At 45.5% G+C, this 18,905-nt stretch overlaps 1 protein-coding gene across 1 annotated transcript; it reads right to left on the reverse strand.

Annotated features, from left to right (window-relative positions):
* Positions 1 to 759: 759 nt before the first annotated feature.
* On the reverse strand, positions 760 to 12,168 carry LOC118984621 (L-threonine 3-dehydrogenase, mitochondrial-like). The gene is given in 10 exon segments (XM_037042757.1): positions 760 to 790; positions 792 to 891; positions 1,480 to 1,749; positions 2,888 to 2,978; positions 3,704 to 3,876; positions 3,971 to 4,120; positions 5,856 to 5,926; positions 6,584 to 6,626; positions 8,161 to 8,360; positions 12,031 to 12,168. Coding segments are annotated over 9 exon segments (1,113 nt in total). The 5' UTR covers positions 8,345 to 8,360; positions 12,031 to 12,168.
* Between the last annotated feature and the right edge of the window lie 6,737 nt (positions 12,169 to 18,905).

Below are 18,905 nucleotides of genomic sequence, written 5' to 3' on the forward strand. Positions count from 1 at the left end.
ACCCCATTGACCGAGCCACCCTGACAGGGTGGGCCCAGAAACCTGTGTACTTAGACGAGCCCCTCTGGGAGACCGACTCTGCCGAGGAAGGAAATTATACCCCTGCTAATTACCACTCAGCTCACTATCAGGAAGGCGACCAAAACAGTTCCATCGTCTTTGCTATCCTTCAATTCCTACAGATATACCTTCTTCCAGAAAGACAAACGAGAAGTGACTAATGTTTGCAGAAGTGTTAAAAGCTCTTGAATATAATGAACATGGGATAAATACAAAAAATCCAGTGTTTTATGTTCTAATAAGATAGTAAAGAAGTGCTTTTAAATTAGATCATCTTCAATAGTCTCTAAAATGTAATTTTTGGTCTCTAGTCAAGAGAATAAGAGGCTCAGAAGTGATATTTAAGTTAAATTTAATTAAACACAAACGTCACATACTTCCACCTCCCCAGAAATGGCCACTTTATCTTAATTAAGGAACTGGAAACCATTATGACTCTAGTCTTCATTCTGTGATGTGTGTTTAGCTTACGTGTGTGGCGAGTTTAGGGAAAACAGCCAAGATTCAGAGGTCCTACCACCAAAACAACAGCATTTTGCAAATGCTAAAGCCAACTTGATTCTCCGCCCAGCAGTTCAATATGAGCTGCCAAAATGCAGTCCAATTAGGTCTTCGACTGCAGATAATCTAGGCTCCTTGTTGTCTATGGCCATCCCTTGAGAGCTGTCCAGGACACATGGGCTCTTCCTTCTGAGGCCTTCAGTTAGCTTGGGCAACTCTACTATCGGACGCTCAACATTGTCGTCACCAGCTCTGGAAGGTCGAAATCAGGTTTCCATCCCCAGTCCTTCCGAGCATTGCTGTCATCAAAGTTCAGAGGCTCACTATCCGCTAGGAAAAGATATGAAAAGAGTAGCTTAAGTTTTACAGGCTCTACCATTGCAAAAATGGTCTGGGACACATTATACAAAGGTCTATCACACAGGGTACTACAAAAGAAATTCCCCTTTGAGCAGACCAGAGCAGCGATTACACACATATACTTAGTCACCCGCTGAGATTAGAAGGTTGTATCACACACATACCATTAGGCACTGTGAACTGGCACACACTACTGAACTCTCACGCAAACTCATAAGGCAGGAATCTTATACTCAAAGGTGCTCAGGGCTACAGAGTGGCACACTCACAGCATTTGGACACCCAGGGCTGCTTTCATACTCTGTCTGCTTGTTTTATACGTTGAAACTGTAAAATGGTGCAATGCTGACAAGCTGTTTCATTGGAACGAAACTGTTCTGCTCACTTAAGATGTCACTTTCCAAAATTGCAGCCTCTGTGGGCTTTGGCCGAACAGCTCCTCTCCCAGAATGAGTCAGGACCCGTGGGAGTCTATCCTCCACAGGTTATGTCCTCAAGGGACACAGGGCATGAGGAAACCTAATTTTGGTTTTGAGGAGTTTGCAATGATGCACCAACCTATGCCCTGCCGGACAGAGTCCACGTTGTATGTGATCTTGAACCCCGGTATGTGCTTGAGAACCTCCTGGGCCACTTCCTCGGGGGAGAAGCTCATGGCATTGACATTGTAGGTCCTCATGGACAGGGCCTCAGCCGGGGCCTCCATGACTTCCAGGGTGGCCCTGAGGCAGTCATCAATGTACATCATTGGGAGCCTCGTGCTGGGTTTCAGGTTGCACTCAAATTTGCCATTCTTTATAGCATCATGGAAAATCTGGACTGCATAGTCTGAAAAAGAATCCTGTCTGTGGGTCTTCTGAGAATAAAATCAGGAGTGAGCCTCTTGGGTGAAGGCAGTAGTTCTCAAAGATTTTAGTCTCAGAACCTCTTTATGCTCTTAAAAAAAACACTGAGAACCTCCGAAGAGGTTTTATTCATGTGAATTATATCAATATTTACTGTATCAGAAACAGAATTAAAAAAAATATTACTACATTTTAAAATGATAATAACAAACTCTGATACATTCATATGTATGGCACTCTACATAAAACACCATATTTCCCAATCAAAAGAAAATTCCATGAGAAGAATAGCATGTTTTATGCTTTGACAATCTCTTTTCTATTTGGCTTCATAGGAAACAGCTGAAGTGCCCTATCTGCTCGTGCATTCGGTCTGCTGAGCTATCACCCGTCATGTGGCCTCTGAAAAACACACAGTGCACTTGCAAAGGAGAGCAACAAAGGAAGATGATGCCTTAGTATTGATATGAGAGTTTTTGACCTCTCGGACCCATTGGAAGCATCTCAGGGATGCCCAGGGGGCCCCAGTGAATACTTGGAGAAGCACCCCACTCAGGAAAAAGCTTTTTAAAAGTAACAAAAACCAAGGCCTCCTTTACAATCCCTCAGATTTTATCAAGTACCTTTTATATTATATCTCAGGACCCCCCCACACATGGGAAGGATTTCTAATGTGGGAGTTAGGAAATACAATGCACGCTTGAGTCCAAGTTAGTAATAGCAATAATAAGGCTGATGTTCCTTTAAAAAGTACAATGCACAGAGTCCATTTTCATAAAGTTGTCTGTATTAAGAAATGAAGCCTGTAGTCAAAGATAAGAGGCTATTTCTTAGTTGCTGTCTCCCTACACTGTGGGTAACAAATGTGTTCTAGAATATTATCTGCTTGATGCTGGCACTGTGCACCCGGGGGCCGAGCCCAAAGTGCATGTACAACACCGCGGGACCTGCCCTTCACGAGTGTAAGTCAATGGGGATCATGGAGCTTCTCAGACGCACTTCCTGGACAGGAGGCAGAAACTCCAGTCGGCTACAAAGGCGCAGATCCGTCACCACCACCCCCTGTCTCGCCTCCCAGAGGGTCCATCTTACAGACAGAAGAAACAGGGAACAACGCTTACCAGTCGTTCCTCCTTCGCACCGGCAGTCCGCTGAAATGATGCCGGGATACCTCAGGCATCGGAAATCTAACCCATACCGGTAATAATAATACTACAGAAAAGAGAAAACTTACTTTAAAAAGAATCTTTTCAATCAGACAGAGCAAGATAGAGAAACAGTAGCCTTTTTCTGAAATGTCATCTCTTGCAGTTATTATCAAAATTCTCCTTAAGGAAAGGGAGACCGAGACTCGTTTTATTTTTCTTTAACAAATAACCCTTCAGTTTTTATCTTCAGAGAATCATCATTCTGGGGATACATCAACGTGATGAATAATAAGTCAGCCCACAGTAGGGACTTCCAACCTTTCTTCGGAAGGGAGTCCCTCCTCATTGTCCTACACAGTGTGGCATTGGGGAGGGGAGGACAGGGGGCGACCAGAGGGCCATCACTGTGACACATCAGCTGAAGAACCAGATACCAACTAAAATTTGCTAGAGTTATAAAGATGTAGAGTATAAAAAAATAAAACCAAGAAGATGTTGGAAGTTCTCCATAACACAAAGTTTGAAAGTTATTATCAACAACTACCAATAACGGGAGAAGAATGGAACAAATACAATGAATAGCAAATGCCATTTGAGGGGCCCTGAGGAAGTATTGAGTGGCACCATGTGGCTGAGGATGGCCTGTACCTGCCCCTTGGCAAACGTGATCAGGTTATGAGCATTTCTGGGGGCTGGGACAGGGAAAGAGGAAGTCCCCCTAAGGATAAATGAGCAGATGTTTGAGGCAAAAGAGAAAAGGAAACAGGCGTCTTGCCCCACCCTGTGTACTTCTCCCATGAGCTCTGCGTGGACCTTGGACACCCCATAGATGGTCCCCGGTCTCTGAGTGCAGAGATCAGGGGTTGGGTTTCGGGGAGACGTGGGTCCGAAGGCTCCAATTGTGCTGGGCACAAACAATCGCAAATTGTGTTCTGCAGCAACGTCCAGGACATTATGCAATCCTGCAACCACAGCAATGTCACAGTCTGAAAACTCTCACTGAAGAACTGGAAAAACGGACAAACAGGTCACTTTGAGCAAGATCCAGAAACTTACCAGTGATATTTACGGCTCTTGCCAAGGACACGTTGGCTTCTCCAGCCGCACTGAGCAAAGCGCTGTAATGAAATACCCAGGTCACACGGTGGTTTATAACGATCTCTCGAAGACTCTTGTAATCCAGAATGTCGGAATATAGAAATGGGCCTACAAGGAGCACGGTGAAACCACAGGGAGTAAGAAGTTTGGGGTCTGAAAAGCTAAAGGGTCCTTCCTCTTCCCTCACAACCCAACTTGACTTGTGAATTTCCTTAGTACCCACTTGGTAAGTGAACCTTTTGGGGACTGTTTGGCATTTTTTTTAATGGCAGAATCATCAACTGCAACCACCTCACAGTTGATAATAGCTAATGCTTACACAGGACTTAGGTTTGCAGGCACTGTTTTAAGGGCTTTCTGTATATTTAGCTCTCACATGGCCTTTGAGGCAGAGGCATTTTACTGATGAGGAAACTGAGGCATAGAAAGGTTAAAAACTTGCCAGGATCAGAGAGTGAGTGAAAGAAATATGATCACAGCCAGGCAGCTGATTCCAGCCAGCACTGCTAGCGCCAACCCCATAGGCAGAGGGACTTCACTCTGCTTAAAAGTTGCATATTTTTAAAAGAAGAGAGAAATGGGTTTAAGATTGAAAGCAAAACACTGTCCATGATATAGAGCAGCAATTTTCAACCAGTGTGCCCCAAGAATTTTTAAAACATAAGGCATCTAAATGTCTTATTATTTAGTTGGGGGCACTTTTCCCTTACACTGTCAAATAAAAAAATGACAATGCCCTGGTTGATGTGGCTCAGTGGATTGAGCAGTAGCCTGCTAATCAAAAGGTCACAGGTTCAGTTCCCAGTCAGGGCACATGCCTGGGTTGTGGGCCAGGTCCCCAGTTGGGGCGTGTGAGAAGCAACCGATTAATCAAAGTATCTCTCGCACATCAATGTTTCTCTCCCTCTCTTTCTCCCTCCCTTTCGCTCTCTGAAATAAATAAAATCTTAAAAAAAATGACAATAGCCAACCCAACAGCTGTCTAGTGTGAACAAATCAAAATCACACTATTTTTTTTTGTCAGAGTGGCAAAAAATATATATCTTGGTGTGTCAAAGAATTTCAGTAAGTAGTTTATGTGTGCCTTGGAATGCAAAGGGTTGAGAATCGCTGGTCTAGGAGAAGCACAATCACAAGTTTATTGTACTTGGTTACTTTTAGAGGTGGAGACGGTTTTGTTCAATGCCAGTTTTTCCCACTTATAGCAAATTACTGCTCTTCTCTGCTACAAGCAGCAAAAGGACAGTATTGAACCAGAAAGGACTAGAAAACATTACAAAAGCATTTCTGAGTCAGTGGAAACCTGGCTACAGGAGTCTGAGGTAGGTGTATGTGTGTGTGTGTGTGTGTGTGTGTGTGTGTGTGTCAGAGAGAGAGCACAGTAGCTTCAGAGCAAGTGTGGTGACATAGGATGATTGATGTCTCCAGGTCTTACAAGTTCATTTCCCTCATTACAAGATTTGACTTTTGCTTGCTTGCTCTCTGAACCAAGAAGTTAACTAAAAACTCAAAAAGACAGGAATCAAAGTCTGTATTCCAAAAATTGTACTCCAAATGATACGCAAAGATATTATTCCAAAACTTTACTTCACGTTCAGAACACTCCTGTGCTTGTAACACTCAAACAAACAGCAGTGTTCCTACAGACAGACAGTTTACAGACCTGCTCAGAGCCAAAATATGAAACATTTTTAAGTGACACATCTGTGCCTCAATAGCTTCTCTTTCTTTGCCTCACAAGCCTGGTTATGAGCTGTTGTGCACATTGATTCCATGTGTGGCTTCTCTAACTGCACTTTGGAAATGAAGATAAAAACAAAAGCCAGGCATACTGATCTCTTACCGCTGTGGAACACGTGATCAGAGTGTTTCCTTATGTCAGACAGAATCACATTGTCCTTCCCAAATCGTTTCCTAGAGGGAAAATCAATACTCATGAGTTGGCACACCTACGGTATAATTGGTTCTATGAAAACAATCTTTCAAACGGGAACTGCAATTTGCTGCCAGCCTCCAATCCTTTTTCGTGTCTTTTCTCCCTTTGCCCCAAACACACACACCTTTAGTTCTGACCACACTCGGGCCCGCCTCCCGCTCCCTTCTCACGGCCCCTCCTCTGTCCCCACCCTCATTCTGCTGTCATCCCCCTGTTTGCCACCAGTGTCCTCCTGCACCCCTAAATTTTCACCTCTTCCTCCTCATTCTTCTCTCCTCGCTCTTATCCTTTCATCCCGCCCTCTCTAAATCCCATACTATTGCTTGCCAGTTTCTACACATATTTCCCTCTGCTCCAAACATCTAAAAATCAAGTGATGCATTTGGAACTGTGTGTCTTACTCTAAGTGAGAAAAGAGTGGGCAGAGGACCAATGTGGGAGTTGCTGAGTAAAAGACCTGTCTCAGTGTCCATGATATTAAAAGGCAAAATGAAAAAAAAAGTATTTATTCTAAACAGCTGCTTTAGATATGGCCTCTTAAAAATAGTAAGGGGCACCACGATTAAATGGTGCCAAAGATAAACTTTCCATGCTGAAGAACTCAGATTTTAACTTTCAACTTTCAGGGCTCTTACCTTAAAAGGTTAGCAAGCCCAACTCCAAGCTGGCCAAGACCCCCTGGATGAAGAGGGGAAAAAAGTAAAACTTTAATCCAAACGTAACCAACCCAATTATTCCCAGTATATAACAGCATAAGACTATATTTATAATCTTAGCTAATCAGGTACAGCCCCAGGTTGGCCTGATAGAATTGAATTGCCTCCTCTAAGCAAGAACAGACATCAATACAGGCAACATTAGTTTCAGAGACAAAGCACTAAGTGGCAGAAGGTGAGGAAGTATATAGGAAGAAAACACTCAGAAGAAGGCTGGGCAACCTCCTAGCTCCTTGGGCTAGGAATTCGCTCCCAGCCTTGCCTTCATTATTTGATAGGCTCTGAAGTTGTCTGCTACAGGGGCCAAAAAACTCAAAGACAAATGTAATAGTTTCTATCAACCTCCAGTGGGGTTTCCTGGAACCCCATCCTCCACCGGGAACTGGAATGGAATGTGAAAAGAATAAGAAGGGGAAGAAACCAAGGTGTCATCTGAAAAAAAGGACGGATAACTGAATGAACAAGGAGGCACTGACATTGACAAAATGGCATTGAAGAAGCTATTGACAGAAATGGGAGAGCTGGGGGGGTGGGAGCACTTTGGGGGAACACAACCATAAATTTCATTGGGGAGAAATGAATGAGGCAGGAAGATACAGAAAGTAGGATTTCTCGTAAGCACTGGTTAACACAGGACTAAAACCTGGCCCACTGATACTCACATGGGCCCTGGAAGGTGCTTCCTTAGTGGAGGCGGAAGGGGATAAAACAAGAGAGGAAACAAGTCAGGTGAATCAGGGAGCCAAGTGCAGGGGAAAACCGACTGCATTTGAAACCCATTCACAACGGGAGAAGAGGAGGAAGCAGTGAAAGAAACATACACACTGTGAAGAATGTAATAAGATAGCAACTACAAGCAAAGGGAAGAAAACCTGGCAAGAAAAAGGAAATGAAATGTGTCAATCAAATCAGAGGTGGGCCTGGATTGGCTGGAAGTATGTGGGAGTGAAGTTTGGAGTGAGGCAGCTACAGAATCAGGTGTTGTGTACAAAACGTGAGGATCAGGGAGCAAGTCTGTGAGGAGGAGATGAGTGCTGACAAGAGGTGATGGGGGCGAGGTACTCCAGGCAGACCCTGACTTATTTTCTCTGTCTCCAACACACAAACTTGTGGTAGCTGCTTGGGGTGAAAGGCACTGAGTTTAGGTCGAAGAGTTTGGCCAATAAAAAATACTTCTGATTCCAGAACCCACGCTCTTGTCCCTGCACACTCCCTCTCCATGAGCCTTTGTTCCCAAGTCAACCCTAACAAGGCAGTGGAACCAAGTTCTGCAGCAGCTTCTGGACCCCAGCTTCCTAGGTCCTTCCTCAGACCATTAAAAACGATGGCAGGGAAACCAAGAACTGGCAATGGTGACAAAATATTCTGGAGTAGTGGTGGAGCAGGTAGTTTCTGATTAATAAATGCTTACTGATAGCACATCAGAGATTCCAAAAGCAAATACACAACCACACAGAGGCCGCACAGGAAAAAGAAAACTAAGGCACACACTTAACCTGTAATTAAGACACGTGGATGGTCAGCCTCGGAGAAAGAGTCAGAGTGGAAGTTGGCATCTGCTGGAATTTGCCCAGGGGAGGTGCCAAGGAGCTGGCGGGGCCAAGCAGCTGTCCCACAGCCCCGGGCAGGGCGCTGTAGCATCTGACCCACAGCTCGCTGCAGTGTCCTAATGACCAGCATTTTCTCTTCAAATACCCTGCAAGACGAAAGGAGCTGAGTTTATTATTAACCTTTATTCTTCCAAACCCTCGTAGCATAAACTCTTTAACCAAGATTAACACTAAGACTGTCAGCTCATGAGAAAAGCCATGTTTTGGATTCATGAATGGAATGAAGGAGACTGCTGAGTGTCCTGTCAAGAGCCTAGCGGGAGCAGGGCCCTGTGAAAGGGGAGGAACCATTCCTTGTGCCAAGTGCAGGCAAACGAAGGCGGGTGGACGTTTAGAATCGGAACTGCACGGTGCTGATGTCAATGGCTCTAACATCACAGTGGTTGTTGGATTTCCATACAGTTTGATTTCCCAACAGTTCTGGGTGTTATCTGTTTTGAAATTTAGTTGTAATTCCTTTTTGTGGGTTGCACAAGGAGGCAAAGCATGTCTACTACACATCCATCTTGACCAGAAGTCCAGTATACTTTCCATTGTTTTTTTCCATAGTGGCCCAAGGAAAACTTAGGAATTTCAAAGTAATGAGTTATTAAAAGAAAATGAGGTCAGAGATGACAGCAGGTACAACCCAAGGTAGCTAGTAAGTGCACAGGAGTGCTAAGAAGCAGCTTAGGTCATCTCTGAAAATGCACCTATCTGTACTGTAGGCCTACTATCCTTAGTAGGTTCTAGAAACACTACACAAGCACACATTTCATTAGCCATCAGTGGAAAAGCTCATCACAAGTTATGTAGCCTCTGGAAAACTCCACTGTACACTTGTAAGAGAAAGAATGAAAAGGAAAATAGCATCTTTGCATTATTTTAAAAATAGTTTTGACCTCACTGACCCCATGAACGGTCTCAGAGAACCCCAGATGGCACCTCAAGACCAGCTGCTCTGCAGTAACGCTTGCTTTGCCAGGCTAGTCATTAACTTTATACGTGGACACTATCCAAGGAGATTCAGCCCCTCCTTAAAGATCAGATGATGGTCCACTGACTTTCTCTCCCAGACACCTTGTTTAGTTCAACTGCAAAGGGATGAAAAGAAACAGGGTAACAAACAGACTCTCCTCCAGAACTCACGGAACACCTCCCTGACCTGACCTCTCTCGGGTGGTCATTAAACAGTTCCTCCCGTCCCCCAGCATACACCCGCCCCCCAGCATACACCCGTCCCCCAGCTTACACCCGCCCCCCAGCATACACCCGTCCCCCAGCATACACTGGCATCTGCAGCAGCCACAGCAGAACTCTGAGCCAGCAGCGGCATCACGGAGGGGGTGGGGTTGATAGATCATTCTGTTTCGGGAACAATAAAAGAAGCTCTAATTTGAAATATTAAGGACTGAGACAACAAGACTTTTCCCTCAGGATGTACTGCTAGTTGCCTCTAATATTCTGTCTTGTGAGCTCAAATTTCTAGCTTTAATCATTCTTAAGCACAGAGACAGTAAATAACGGTGTATTAAGTAATGTCTCCAGCACATTAAGCATGAAGCTTAAAATACCCAGCCCCCGACAGACGAATGGGAAAGAAAATGCAGTGTATACATGCAGCGGACTATTTATCCAGCCTTGAAAAAGGGGACCCTGTCACGTACTACAGAATGGATAGACTATGAGGACATAATCTATGTGTCATAAGTGTCATAAGTCAGTCAGAAAAGGCCACCCCACTTGTGTGAGTTATGTGTTATTTAAAGTAGTTTTGGTTAACATGGTCAATTTTGTTATGTGATTGAAGCCACCCTTTGAAATAAAATTTAAATTGAAAAGAAAAAGTATTTAGCTGCAAAAAACAACCTATACGTATATGGCTGAGAAGCTAGGAAATTCACCTCATGAAGATCAGTGCTGTCCCCAGAGACCTGACAGTTCAGTTTGGTGCTTACCAAACCCCAGTTTCGTCCAAACCCCTAAACCCTTGTCCCAATGAACCCCCAATTGGTTTTTGCTCCACTTAGAAACCAGGCAACGGACCTACTGTTCTCCTACTGCCTTTATTTTTCATTCCAGTCTCAGGGGTTTCCAGGAATGGTCAGCTGCTCCAAACTCCATGCCTTTCCCCTGGAAGCGAGGCTCCTGGCCCTACAGCAGCCAGGCTGCATTCTCACAAAGGCCAGCCACTGCCCAGCCGAGGACGTCCCTGCCCCAGGCCCCTCTCCCACTTCTGTAGGACGCCGCCGAGCAGCCTCACCTTCGTTTCCCCTGGGTTCTCCCACCTCTCATTCTGCTTTAACTACCTACAATGCTTGTAAAACACATTTGTAAGGCAGTCTCAGCTTTAAATCTTCTGGGTCGTTAAATGACAATGTATCCTCTTGATCCTAATGACCCAACGGAAAAATCAATGGGGCACCTCATAACCACTGAGGGTTGACAAGCCCCTGCTTTCCTGCACTCTTACTTAACCTCCACAGTAACTCTGAAGCTGGGATCTTTTCTCCATTTCACCGGATGCATTGACCCGCCCAAGGTCAAGAACATACTAATCACCAAGAGAAGGGGAAAGAAACCCATTTCGTTGACTTTCAAACCCTTCTCCAACCACCCTCGCTCTCCTCTCTCTAGAGAAGAGGTGCCAACAGGTACCGAAGAGAGAAGGTGAACAGGAAACCGAGGGGAGCATCTCCCCCACCACCCTCCGCGGTCCAGCGCGCCCCTCTCCACGCCCCCTCCCCAGGGGAAGAGCATCAGACTAGCCTTGGGGGTTCACGGCTAGGCACCCCACTCCTTGCTGTGTGAGCCTGCGTACACTACCACACCAACCTCAAGTTTCTTCACCCTTGGAAAGGGGACAATGAGATAGGACCACCAAATGAGACTGCTGAAATAATTTTTTAAAGATTTTATTTATTTATTTTAGAGAGAAGGAAAGGAAGGGAGAAAGGGAGAGAAACATCGATGTGCAAGAAATACATGGATAGGTCGCCTCTCACAAGCTCCCAAATGCAGACCTGGTTGGCAACCCAGGCATGAGCCATGACCAGGAATCTAACAGGTGACCACTCGGTTTGCAGGCCGGCCAGCACTCAATCTACTGAGCCACAGTAGCCAGGGCAGATTGTTGAAATAATCTAATAAAATTAGTCTATGAATAACATATTAGCAAGCTGCTTAGTCGCCGTAAAGTCTCCATTATGAGCTGATAAACTCTGGACTTAATGTGGGGATGATCCGAAAGAATCCCGAATCCAAGCGGGAGCTACAGAGGGTCTCAGAAGGAGGTCTGGCTCTGCGGAGCCGGCGTCGCCCTCCTCCCATACACACCTGCCCGGGAGAGGGAACCCAGGAATACGCGGGGACTAGAGCCGCACACTGATCTCTGGCCTCAGCAAAACTCCCAGTGAAAAGGGTGTGGGATCCCACCCTCCCGGGGAGATGACTGGATAGACCGGTTTTAAGAGAAGAGCTTCGTCTAGCCCTATTCTCTGGGCGCGGGCGGGAGTGGGAATAGGGATGCTCTTCCAAAAAGTGGAAGGGACAGGGATTCGCGCCCTGCGGACCCCAGCAGAGCACCGTGCTCCCCCAGCCCCGGCGCTCACCTCCCTCCTAGGTCCGCGGTGATGGCTGGGGAGGCGTGCTCACACCCGGGAGCAGTTAGTCTGCTGCCTCGTGCCAGGGTCACACCGATGCAGCCACCCCGGGTTTAGGGACCCGCGACAGAGGCCTCCACTCCCCGGGGACAACTCCGGGCACCTCCGCACTGACCTGACGAAGCGGCCCAGAGACGCCGCGCTGTGGCGCTGGAGCTGGAGCAGCACGAGGCGAGGCGCCGGAGTGGGGACAGAGTCCTCATCCCAAACCCACCGCGCTGCACTTTTATCCTCTCCGCACCCAAACCGGCCTCCCGGGGCACCAATCCGCTTCTCCGCCAAGAGCGCCTGGGCGCTGGCGCCGAGTCACCTGGGGGTGGGGCTTGGAGAAGGGGAGCGATGAGGTTGTGATGGCAACCCTCTCCCTGCTGGCCCCTGTGAGTTCCTGGGCGTGCGCACCCCCTACGCCGACCTCTGCCTGGGACCCACCTCGTGGAAAATTCAGGGACCCACTACGGGTGCGATAGAGTCCCGCACGCGCAGCGTCTATCGCACCCGCGGGCCGCCGATCCGCCTGTCTTCGCGTGGGGACCTTGAGGGTGGAGGCAGCTTTGGAAGGGCCTTCCCGGAACGGAAGCCGGACCCCTGGAGCCCGTTCGCTGTGGCGCGGAGTGGCTCCGCGGCGGACGTGGAAGCACGCGGACGTCGAAGAGAAAGCTGGAGAGACTGACCGGAGGAAAGACCCCGAGTTGGGAGCTAGGAGATCGGCTATGGAGAGACCTTGAGCGACTGCCTCTTGGTTTCGCACGTGGGAAACATCGCTGTCAATTTGACCTCCAAAGCCAAGGACCAGCCGAGTGAGTCACGGTCACCTGGGAGCTTGTTAGAAATGCAGACTTGGGGCCCCATCCCAGACCCGTGGTTAGAACCTGTGGCGGCGAGGCCCAGCGCAGTGTGTAAGCACAACCCCCAGGTGTTGCTGATACGCGCTGAGGTTTGAGGAGCCTGAGCTAGGACACTGGTTCTCAGACCTCGCTGCATTTTAGAATCACCAGGGAGTTTTTGAATCTCTCGATGCACAGACTGCACTAGAAACCTAATTCATAAATCAGAATGTCATCGGCGACAGGGTAGCGGGGTGGTAGACCGGGAGTTATGGGGGCGGGGAACCCGGGCATAAGTATTTGTCAAAGCTTCTCAAGGGATTCCAATGTGCTGTAAAGGTTTAGAACCATCTGCCCCCCTTAAGGTTTGGGGCCCAAGTGTGGTCCCTGAACAAGGCAGCCCCCATTCAGATCTGCTGAATCATTATCTGCATTTTAACAAGACCCCCAAGCGAGTGACTCTCATGCGTGTTAGGCTTTTGAAAAACAGCTCTAAGTTCTCCTTTAGCTGTGTTAATACTCCTTTATAGTATTAAGATACTATAGTTTTATGGAATGTGTTTAATGTTTTTCAGGCTCTAGTGGATCCCATTTCTTCCATTTTCTCATATAACATGATTCTCATTATGGGTCTACCTTCTGTGCACTTGAATTTTGAAATCTTAATTACAGACTTGTAGGCTGTCAAGAGACCATAGAGATTATCAAGGCCACTTAAACCCCCTTCACAGTGGAAGAGGCACCCCACCCAGAGCCCTGAAGACATTTGGTCAAGGCCAAGGGGACCAGACCAGAATGCTGACCCAGGCACCTGCCCTTTCTAATACACCACATCATATCATGAGGAGTTATTGCTTTTGTTTTCTCCAAACTTTGTGATAGGGTTAGAGATGACACTGAGCTCACTTGGAGTGAGATTGCAGGCGTGGATTTTGTAGTGACCCAGTGACGTTGCTCCTGGTCGGGTTGGCTGGGGAGGTTCCTGGGGAGGAAGTGTGGCTTCAACCTTTGTTCACGGGGACAGGGCAAGAAGGAGTGACTTCCCAGGGACTTAATGGATGGTTTCTGGCTACCTAGCATCTATTTCCTCTCTTCTCTATGGAAATAGTCTGGGATGAATACCATCAGCCCTCTGCCCTGCCCAGCCAAAGGCAGACACTTCCTCCAGATTTATTGGAGTGACAAAGAACCTGAAGACGGTAGGTGATGTCCCTACCAGCAGAGGTCCTCTAAGGTCAGTCCTGCCCTGGCCCACTGCTTGTGAGCTTCCTGGCTTTGGGACTGCCATGGACTCCTCCCACTCCCCCAACCTGCGCCTTCCTCGTAGCCTTTGGCTTCAGTCGGCAAAGCAGGTTTCTGTAACCAAAACTTAGTGGTAACATTCAGACTTTCCCTTCATTGTCAGGGTTAAGGTTTTGGCTCTCAGATCACACACCCAAATAATAAAAAATAAGTAAAATAAATATCCTCCAGCCCATATTGATCTAAATAAATAACTGAATGAATGAATGAAGGACAAGGAGCGAAGCATCCCCACTTACAGAAGCATCCCCACTGACAAAGGTGGAAGGAATGAGGGAAATAGACATTTCTCATAAACACACACAGCAATAGTTGCTGCAGGCAAGATCTGCAGAGAGGTGCTCAGATTAGTGGGTGAAAGGTTCAAGGAGAAGCAGGGTATTTGCATAGTCTAAGGTGTCTCTCCCAAAATAGATGTCTATTTAATAACAAAGGGGAAAATGGTAACTTGATGGTGAGGAAAAATGGCAGTCACACCCCTTAACCAAGTGACTGAGGTTAACATCCTTGAAAAGGAGACTAGCTAACGTCAGGTCCCCCATAATCTGATGCACTGGGAAGAGCCTATCACCTCTGACGTCTCCTTCCCAGCGATGTATTAACCTCGGTCTAATTGTGAGGCAACATCAGACGATGCAGATAGAGCAGGGGTGTCAAACTCGTTTTTAGCAGGGGCCACACCAGCCTCATGGTTGCCTTCAAAGGGATGAATATAATTTCAGCTCCTTAACTGTTAAGGAGTAGTTACATTTATACAGTCCTGAAATTACATTCTGCCCTTTGAAGGCAACTCGAGGCTGATGTGGCCCCTGGTAAAAATGAGTTTCATACCCCTGAATAGAGAAACATTCCACAAAGTGACTAACCAGTGCTCTTCAACAGTCTCAAAGTCAGAAAAGATAGGAACTGTCATAGGTTAGAGGACAGAGTGTGTAAAGTAAAATTCAAAAGATGAGAAAATAAAATCACTTATAGAAAACTGATTATAGGCTTTTATTGACTTCATTAAAATTTTTCTTTCTATGCAATTAGAAAATAGGGAAATTTTTTGAGCATAAATTTCTAAACCGGGCACGTCCATAGGTAATGTTTTTCTTTAAGACACCTTTTCTTTAAGACACCTGCATCCCCTCCCTCTCCCATTTGTGAAAGGTCTCCTCAGGGCCTCAGGATTCTTTGTATTCTTGAAGCTTTCCACATTCCATTAGATGTGTGGATGAGAAAAGGGTTCCATGGAAATCTCACAGTGTCACAAATTGCTAACTGGGCAGGTCAAGGTCGGGAGTCACGCCCCATGCATATTAATAACATCTTTACTAAAGAGTTATCTTTGCCCAAAGCAAGCCCTGTCCATTGTTTCTGTGCCTCTAGGTCCACACCCCTCTGAAATGCCCCTTCTTCTGACCACCCTTCTTATGCCCCCTTCTAAGACCCAACCCACCCTGTTTTCTCCCACCTTTATATATCCATCCTTATGTTCTCTCCTTAATCTCAAACGCATAAAAGAAACTGCAAACTGTTATTCTCAGAAGCATTTCTCTGTCTGTTGAGATCTTGCTTCCAGGTGTGTCCTCTGTTTGACCCAAATAAATTACTACAAACATTCTCGCTAGGCTCGGATAGTCTTAGGTCAACCGATGAGAGCGAGGCTGGTAACGTTAAAAAGATCATCCAAGACATGTTCTGTCATTCAGAACCTCTTGCTAGAAAGAAATTAACATCCCAAAATAAATGCTTAAGGAACCCTTTAAGACTTGGCTGTGACAGCTGGTTACCCTCCTACCCTACCTCCTCATCCACTGCTGAGAGTCAACAGGGTAGTGACATTGAACCAGACTTTTTCTCTAAGCATCTGGCCTAACAATGATCAAGTCCAGGGGCTCTCAAATTTTAGTGGGTGAGGTAATAACTGGGAAGTTTGCTGAGACACATACCTCTGGTCCCCACCTGAGGGTAGATTCAGTAGATACAGGGTGGGTTCTAAAGATGTATTTCTGGCAAGCTCGCAGAAGAGGTTCACGCTGCTGACCCAGGGGCTGCACTTGGAGGACAGCTGCTCTAATAATTCACCTTTCATGTGAAATGTCCCATCTAGAATGAATTTTTGAATTGACCTACTAGAGATCTTCCCGAAGCATACAGGATTAGAACTAAATGTTAAATACGTATTCCCAAATAAATTGTCTGAAAATTTTTTTTAATTTTCAGAGAGAGGAGAAGGGAGGGAGAAGGAGAGGGAGGGAGACATCCTTGTGAGAGAGAAACATCAATGTGTGATTGCCTGTCATGCGCCCCCCCCACTGGAGGTCTGGCCTGCATGCAACCCAGGCATGTGCCCTGACAGGGAACCAAACCAGTGACCCTTTGGTTCACAGGCCAGCACTCAATTTACTGAGCCACACCAGCCAGGGCTGAAAATTTTTTTTAATATAAGTTGGTCTGAGCACAGCAGTTAATAAATGTAGACCAGTCTCCATCTCTTGGTGTTCTGAAATGTCTCACTGTCATTGTGATGGTCAATTTTATGTGTCAACTTGACTGGGCCACAGGGTGCCCAGATAATCAGTGAACCACAATCCTGGGTGTCTTCATGAAGGTGTTTCTGGATGAGACTAACATTTGAATCCATGGACTGTGTAAAGCAGATTACCCTCCCCTCTGGGTGAACCACGTCCATGTATTGGAGGCCTGAGCAGAACAAAAATAAGGGGGAATTTGATCTCTCTCTCTGACGGACTTCAGGTTGGAACACCGGTTTTCTCCCACCTTTGGACTTGGGCTAGAGACTAGAACACACACCATTGGCCTCCTGGGGCTCCAGCTTGTTGATCTCGGGACTTCTCAGTGTCCATACCTGGTGAGTCAATTCCTTATAATAAATCTATGGGTTGATAGACCAACCCTGGGGGTCCTGTTCCCTGGGGAACTGTGAGTAATGCAGTCATTATGTGAACCTGGCAATTCTGGCAGGTTCACAGAGAGTCACCCTGGCCTGGGGCAAATCTCAAAACAGACTTGTAACCAAAATATACTTTCTCATTGAAGAAACTTAATATTTGCATGATTGTTATTGAAATATTTGTATTTATGAAGAGTCAAAACATCTGTTTGGCCAAAATTATGGAACAGAGCCCCAGATCCACACTGAATGTCTTCGCCCTTATCGGTGTCACAGAATGGGAAGTCCCCATCTTATTAGGGGAAAGGACCTCTGTGGAGTGTTTGTGTCAGAACTGGATCTACGAAAGAAATGTATCTTTAGTGTATTTATATGGTAATTCTGAATAGTGTGCACCTTTGTAGGAGGACATTTATGAATAATTCAGAAAGCAAAACATAAAATCATCATTTGGACAACTGCATTGAAAGTACGTATATGTATGAATAAATAAATATTGGATGAGAGCAACAAAATAATTGTTGGACACAATAAATGTTTATAAAAGTTTCTTTTGACTTTGTTTTGAACAATGTATGGCAATTTTAAAAAATAAAAGAGAGATTTGGGGGTCAATGTAGCATACTGAAAACAAATGTTTGACTTCTCCCTACCCAAATTCTCTAAAATGACTTTAAACGTATAAAAAGGGTATATCATGATAAAGAGAAAAGGAAAAGAAATATTGGCAGTGTTGGAGAGGAAAAAAATATTATCTTCTAGGATCTTCTGGCTGGTCTGATAATCAAATTGACATGAGACAGATTAGCAGGAGAAAAACAAAGTATAATAACATCTGTCAAATGAGCATAAATGAGGAGTCTTTGGCTAATAATAAATGATGAATATTTATTTAAGGATCTTAAGTTTTGCTAACTGGAAACACCATTAGGCAAACCCCCCAAAATGTTCCAAAGAAGAAAGAAAAATTAAGAGTTCTTATAATAAAAAATGCAAACTTAGGAATACTCAGTCCTGCATTCTTTGCCAAGATTGGTCCAGGATGGTTATCAGTCAGAGGTCAGGTGGGCTGGATGATGGATGTCAGATAATCTGGGTGTGTGAGTCCTTCAGGGGGTAATTGGGTATCTGGAGGGCTGACCTATGTCCAGACATTGACACAGGACTAGAAAATTCAAAAGATTAAGTTTCCTGGCTAGTTAAATCAAGAATAGAATAGCCCTGGCCAGGGTAGCTTCGGGACTATGTTTGGGCATAGTCCCAAAAAGCTAACGGTTGGATTCCCATGTCAGGGCACATGCCTGGGTTGCAGGCCAGGTCCCCAGTGGGAGGCATGTGAGAGGCAACCAAAGATGTTTCTCTCCCTTCTCCTCTCTCTCTTCTCCTCTCTCTAAAAATAAATAAAATTTTTAAAATTCAGCTCTGAGACAGGTACAATAAGGCAGAATTTCACTAGTTATAATGATTAGAATGAGTTGTTTTTTTTATATGGTTAAGACTTTTTCTTATTAATATTTGTGAAGAAGACAATTAAGATTTGTATTTGTCCTTGGCAATGAGCCTTGGAGCCAGAGCAGTAGTTTTGACTCAAACACATATACATACAAACACACACACACACAAACAGTCCCCTTTTTTCCCTTCAGTCTCAGGAATGAGGGTGGTAAAGGTACATGGGCTCTCAACTGCCCCCAGAGTTTCATTTTTATTTCACAAATATTTTTAAAATGAGGACAATTGTCTTAGTTCTTCAAAGAATTGAGCTTTAACTTCAGAGATAGCATAGGTTGATCTACCCATCCAGCTACATCTTGCAATTTTCTTCTTTCCCTCTGAGGACTTCCAGCAGTTTGATTATAATGTGTTCCGGTGTGGGTTGCTTTCAGTTTAATACACTCAGAGATCAGTAAGTTTCTTGGATTTGTAAATTCATGTCTTACTTCAAATTTGGAAGTTTCAGCCCTT

This window comes from Sturnira hondurensis, unplaced genomic scaffold, assembly GCF_014824575.4.
Source record: "Sturnira hondurensis isolate 20B ecotype Veracruz unplaced genomic scaffold, ASM1482457v3 Scaffold0003693, whole genome shotgun sequence".
NCBI classification, from domain to species: Eukaryota; Metazoa; Chordata; class Mammalia; order Chiroptera; family Phyllostomidae; genus Sturnira; species Sturnira hondurensis.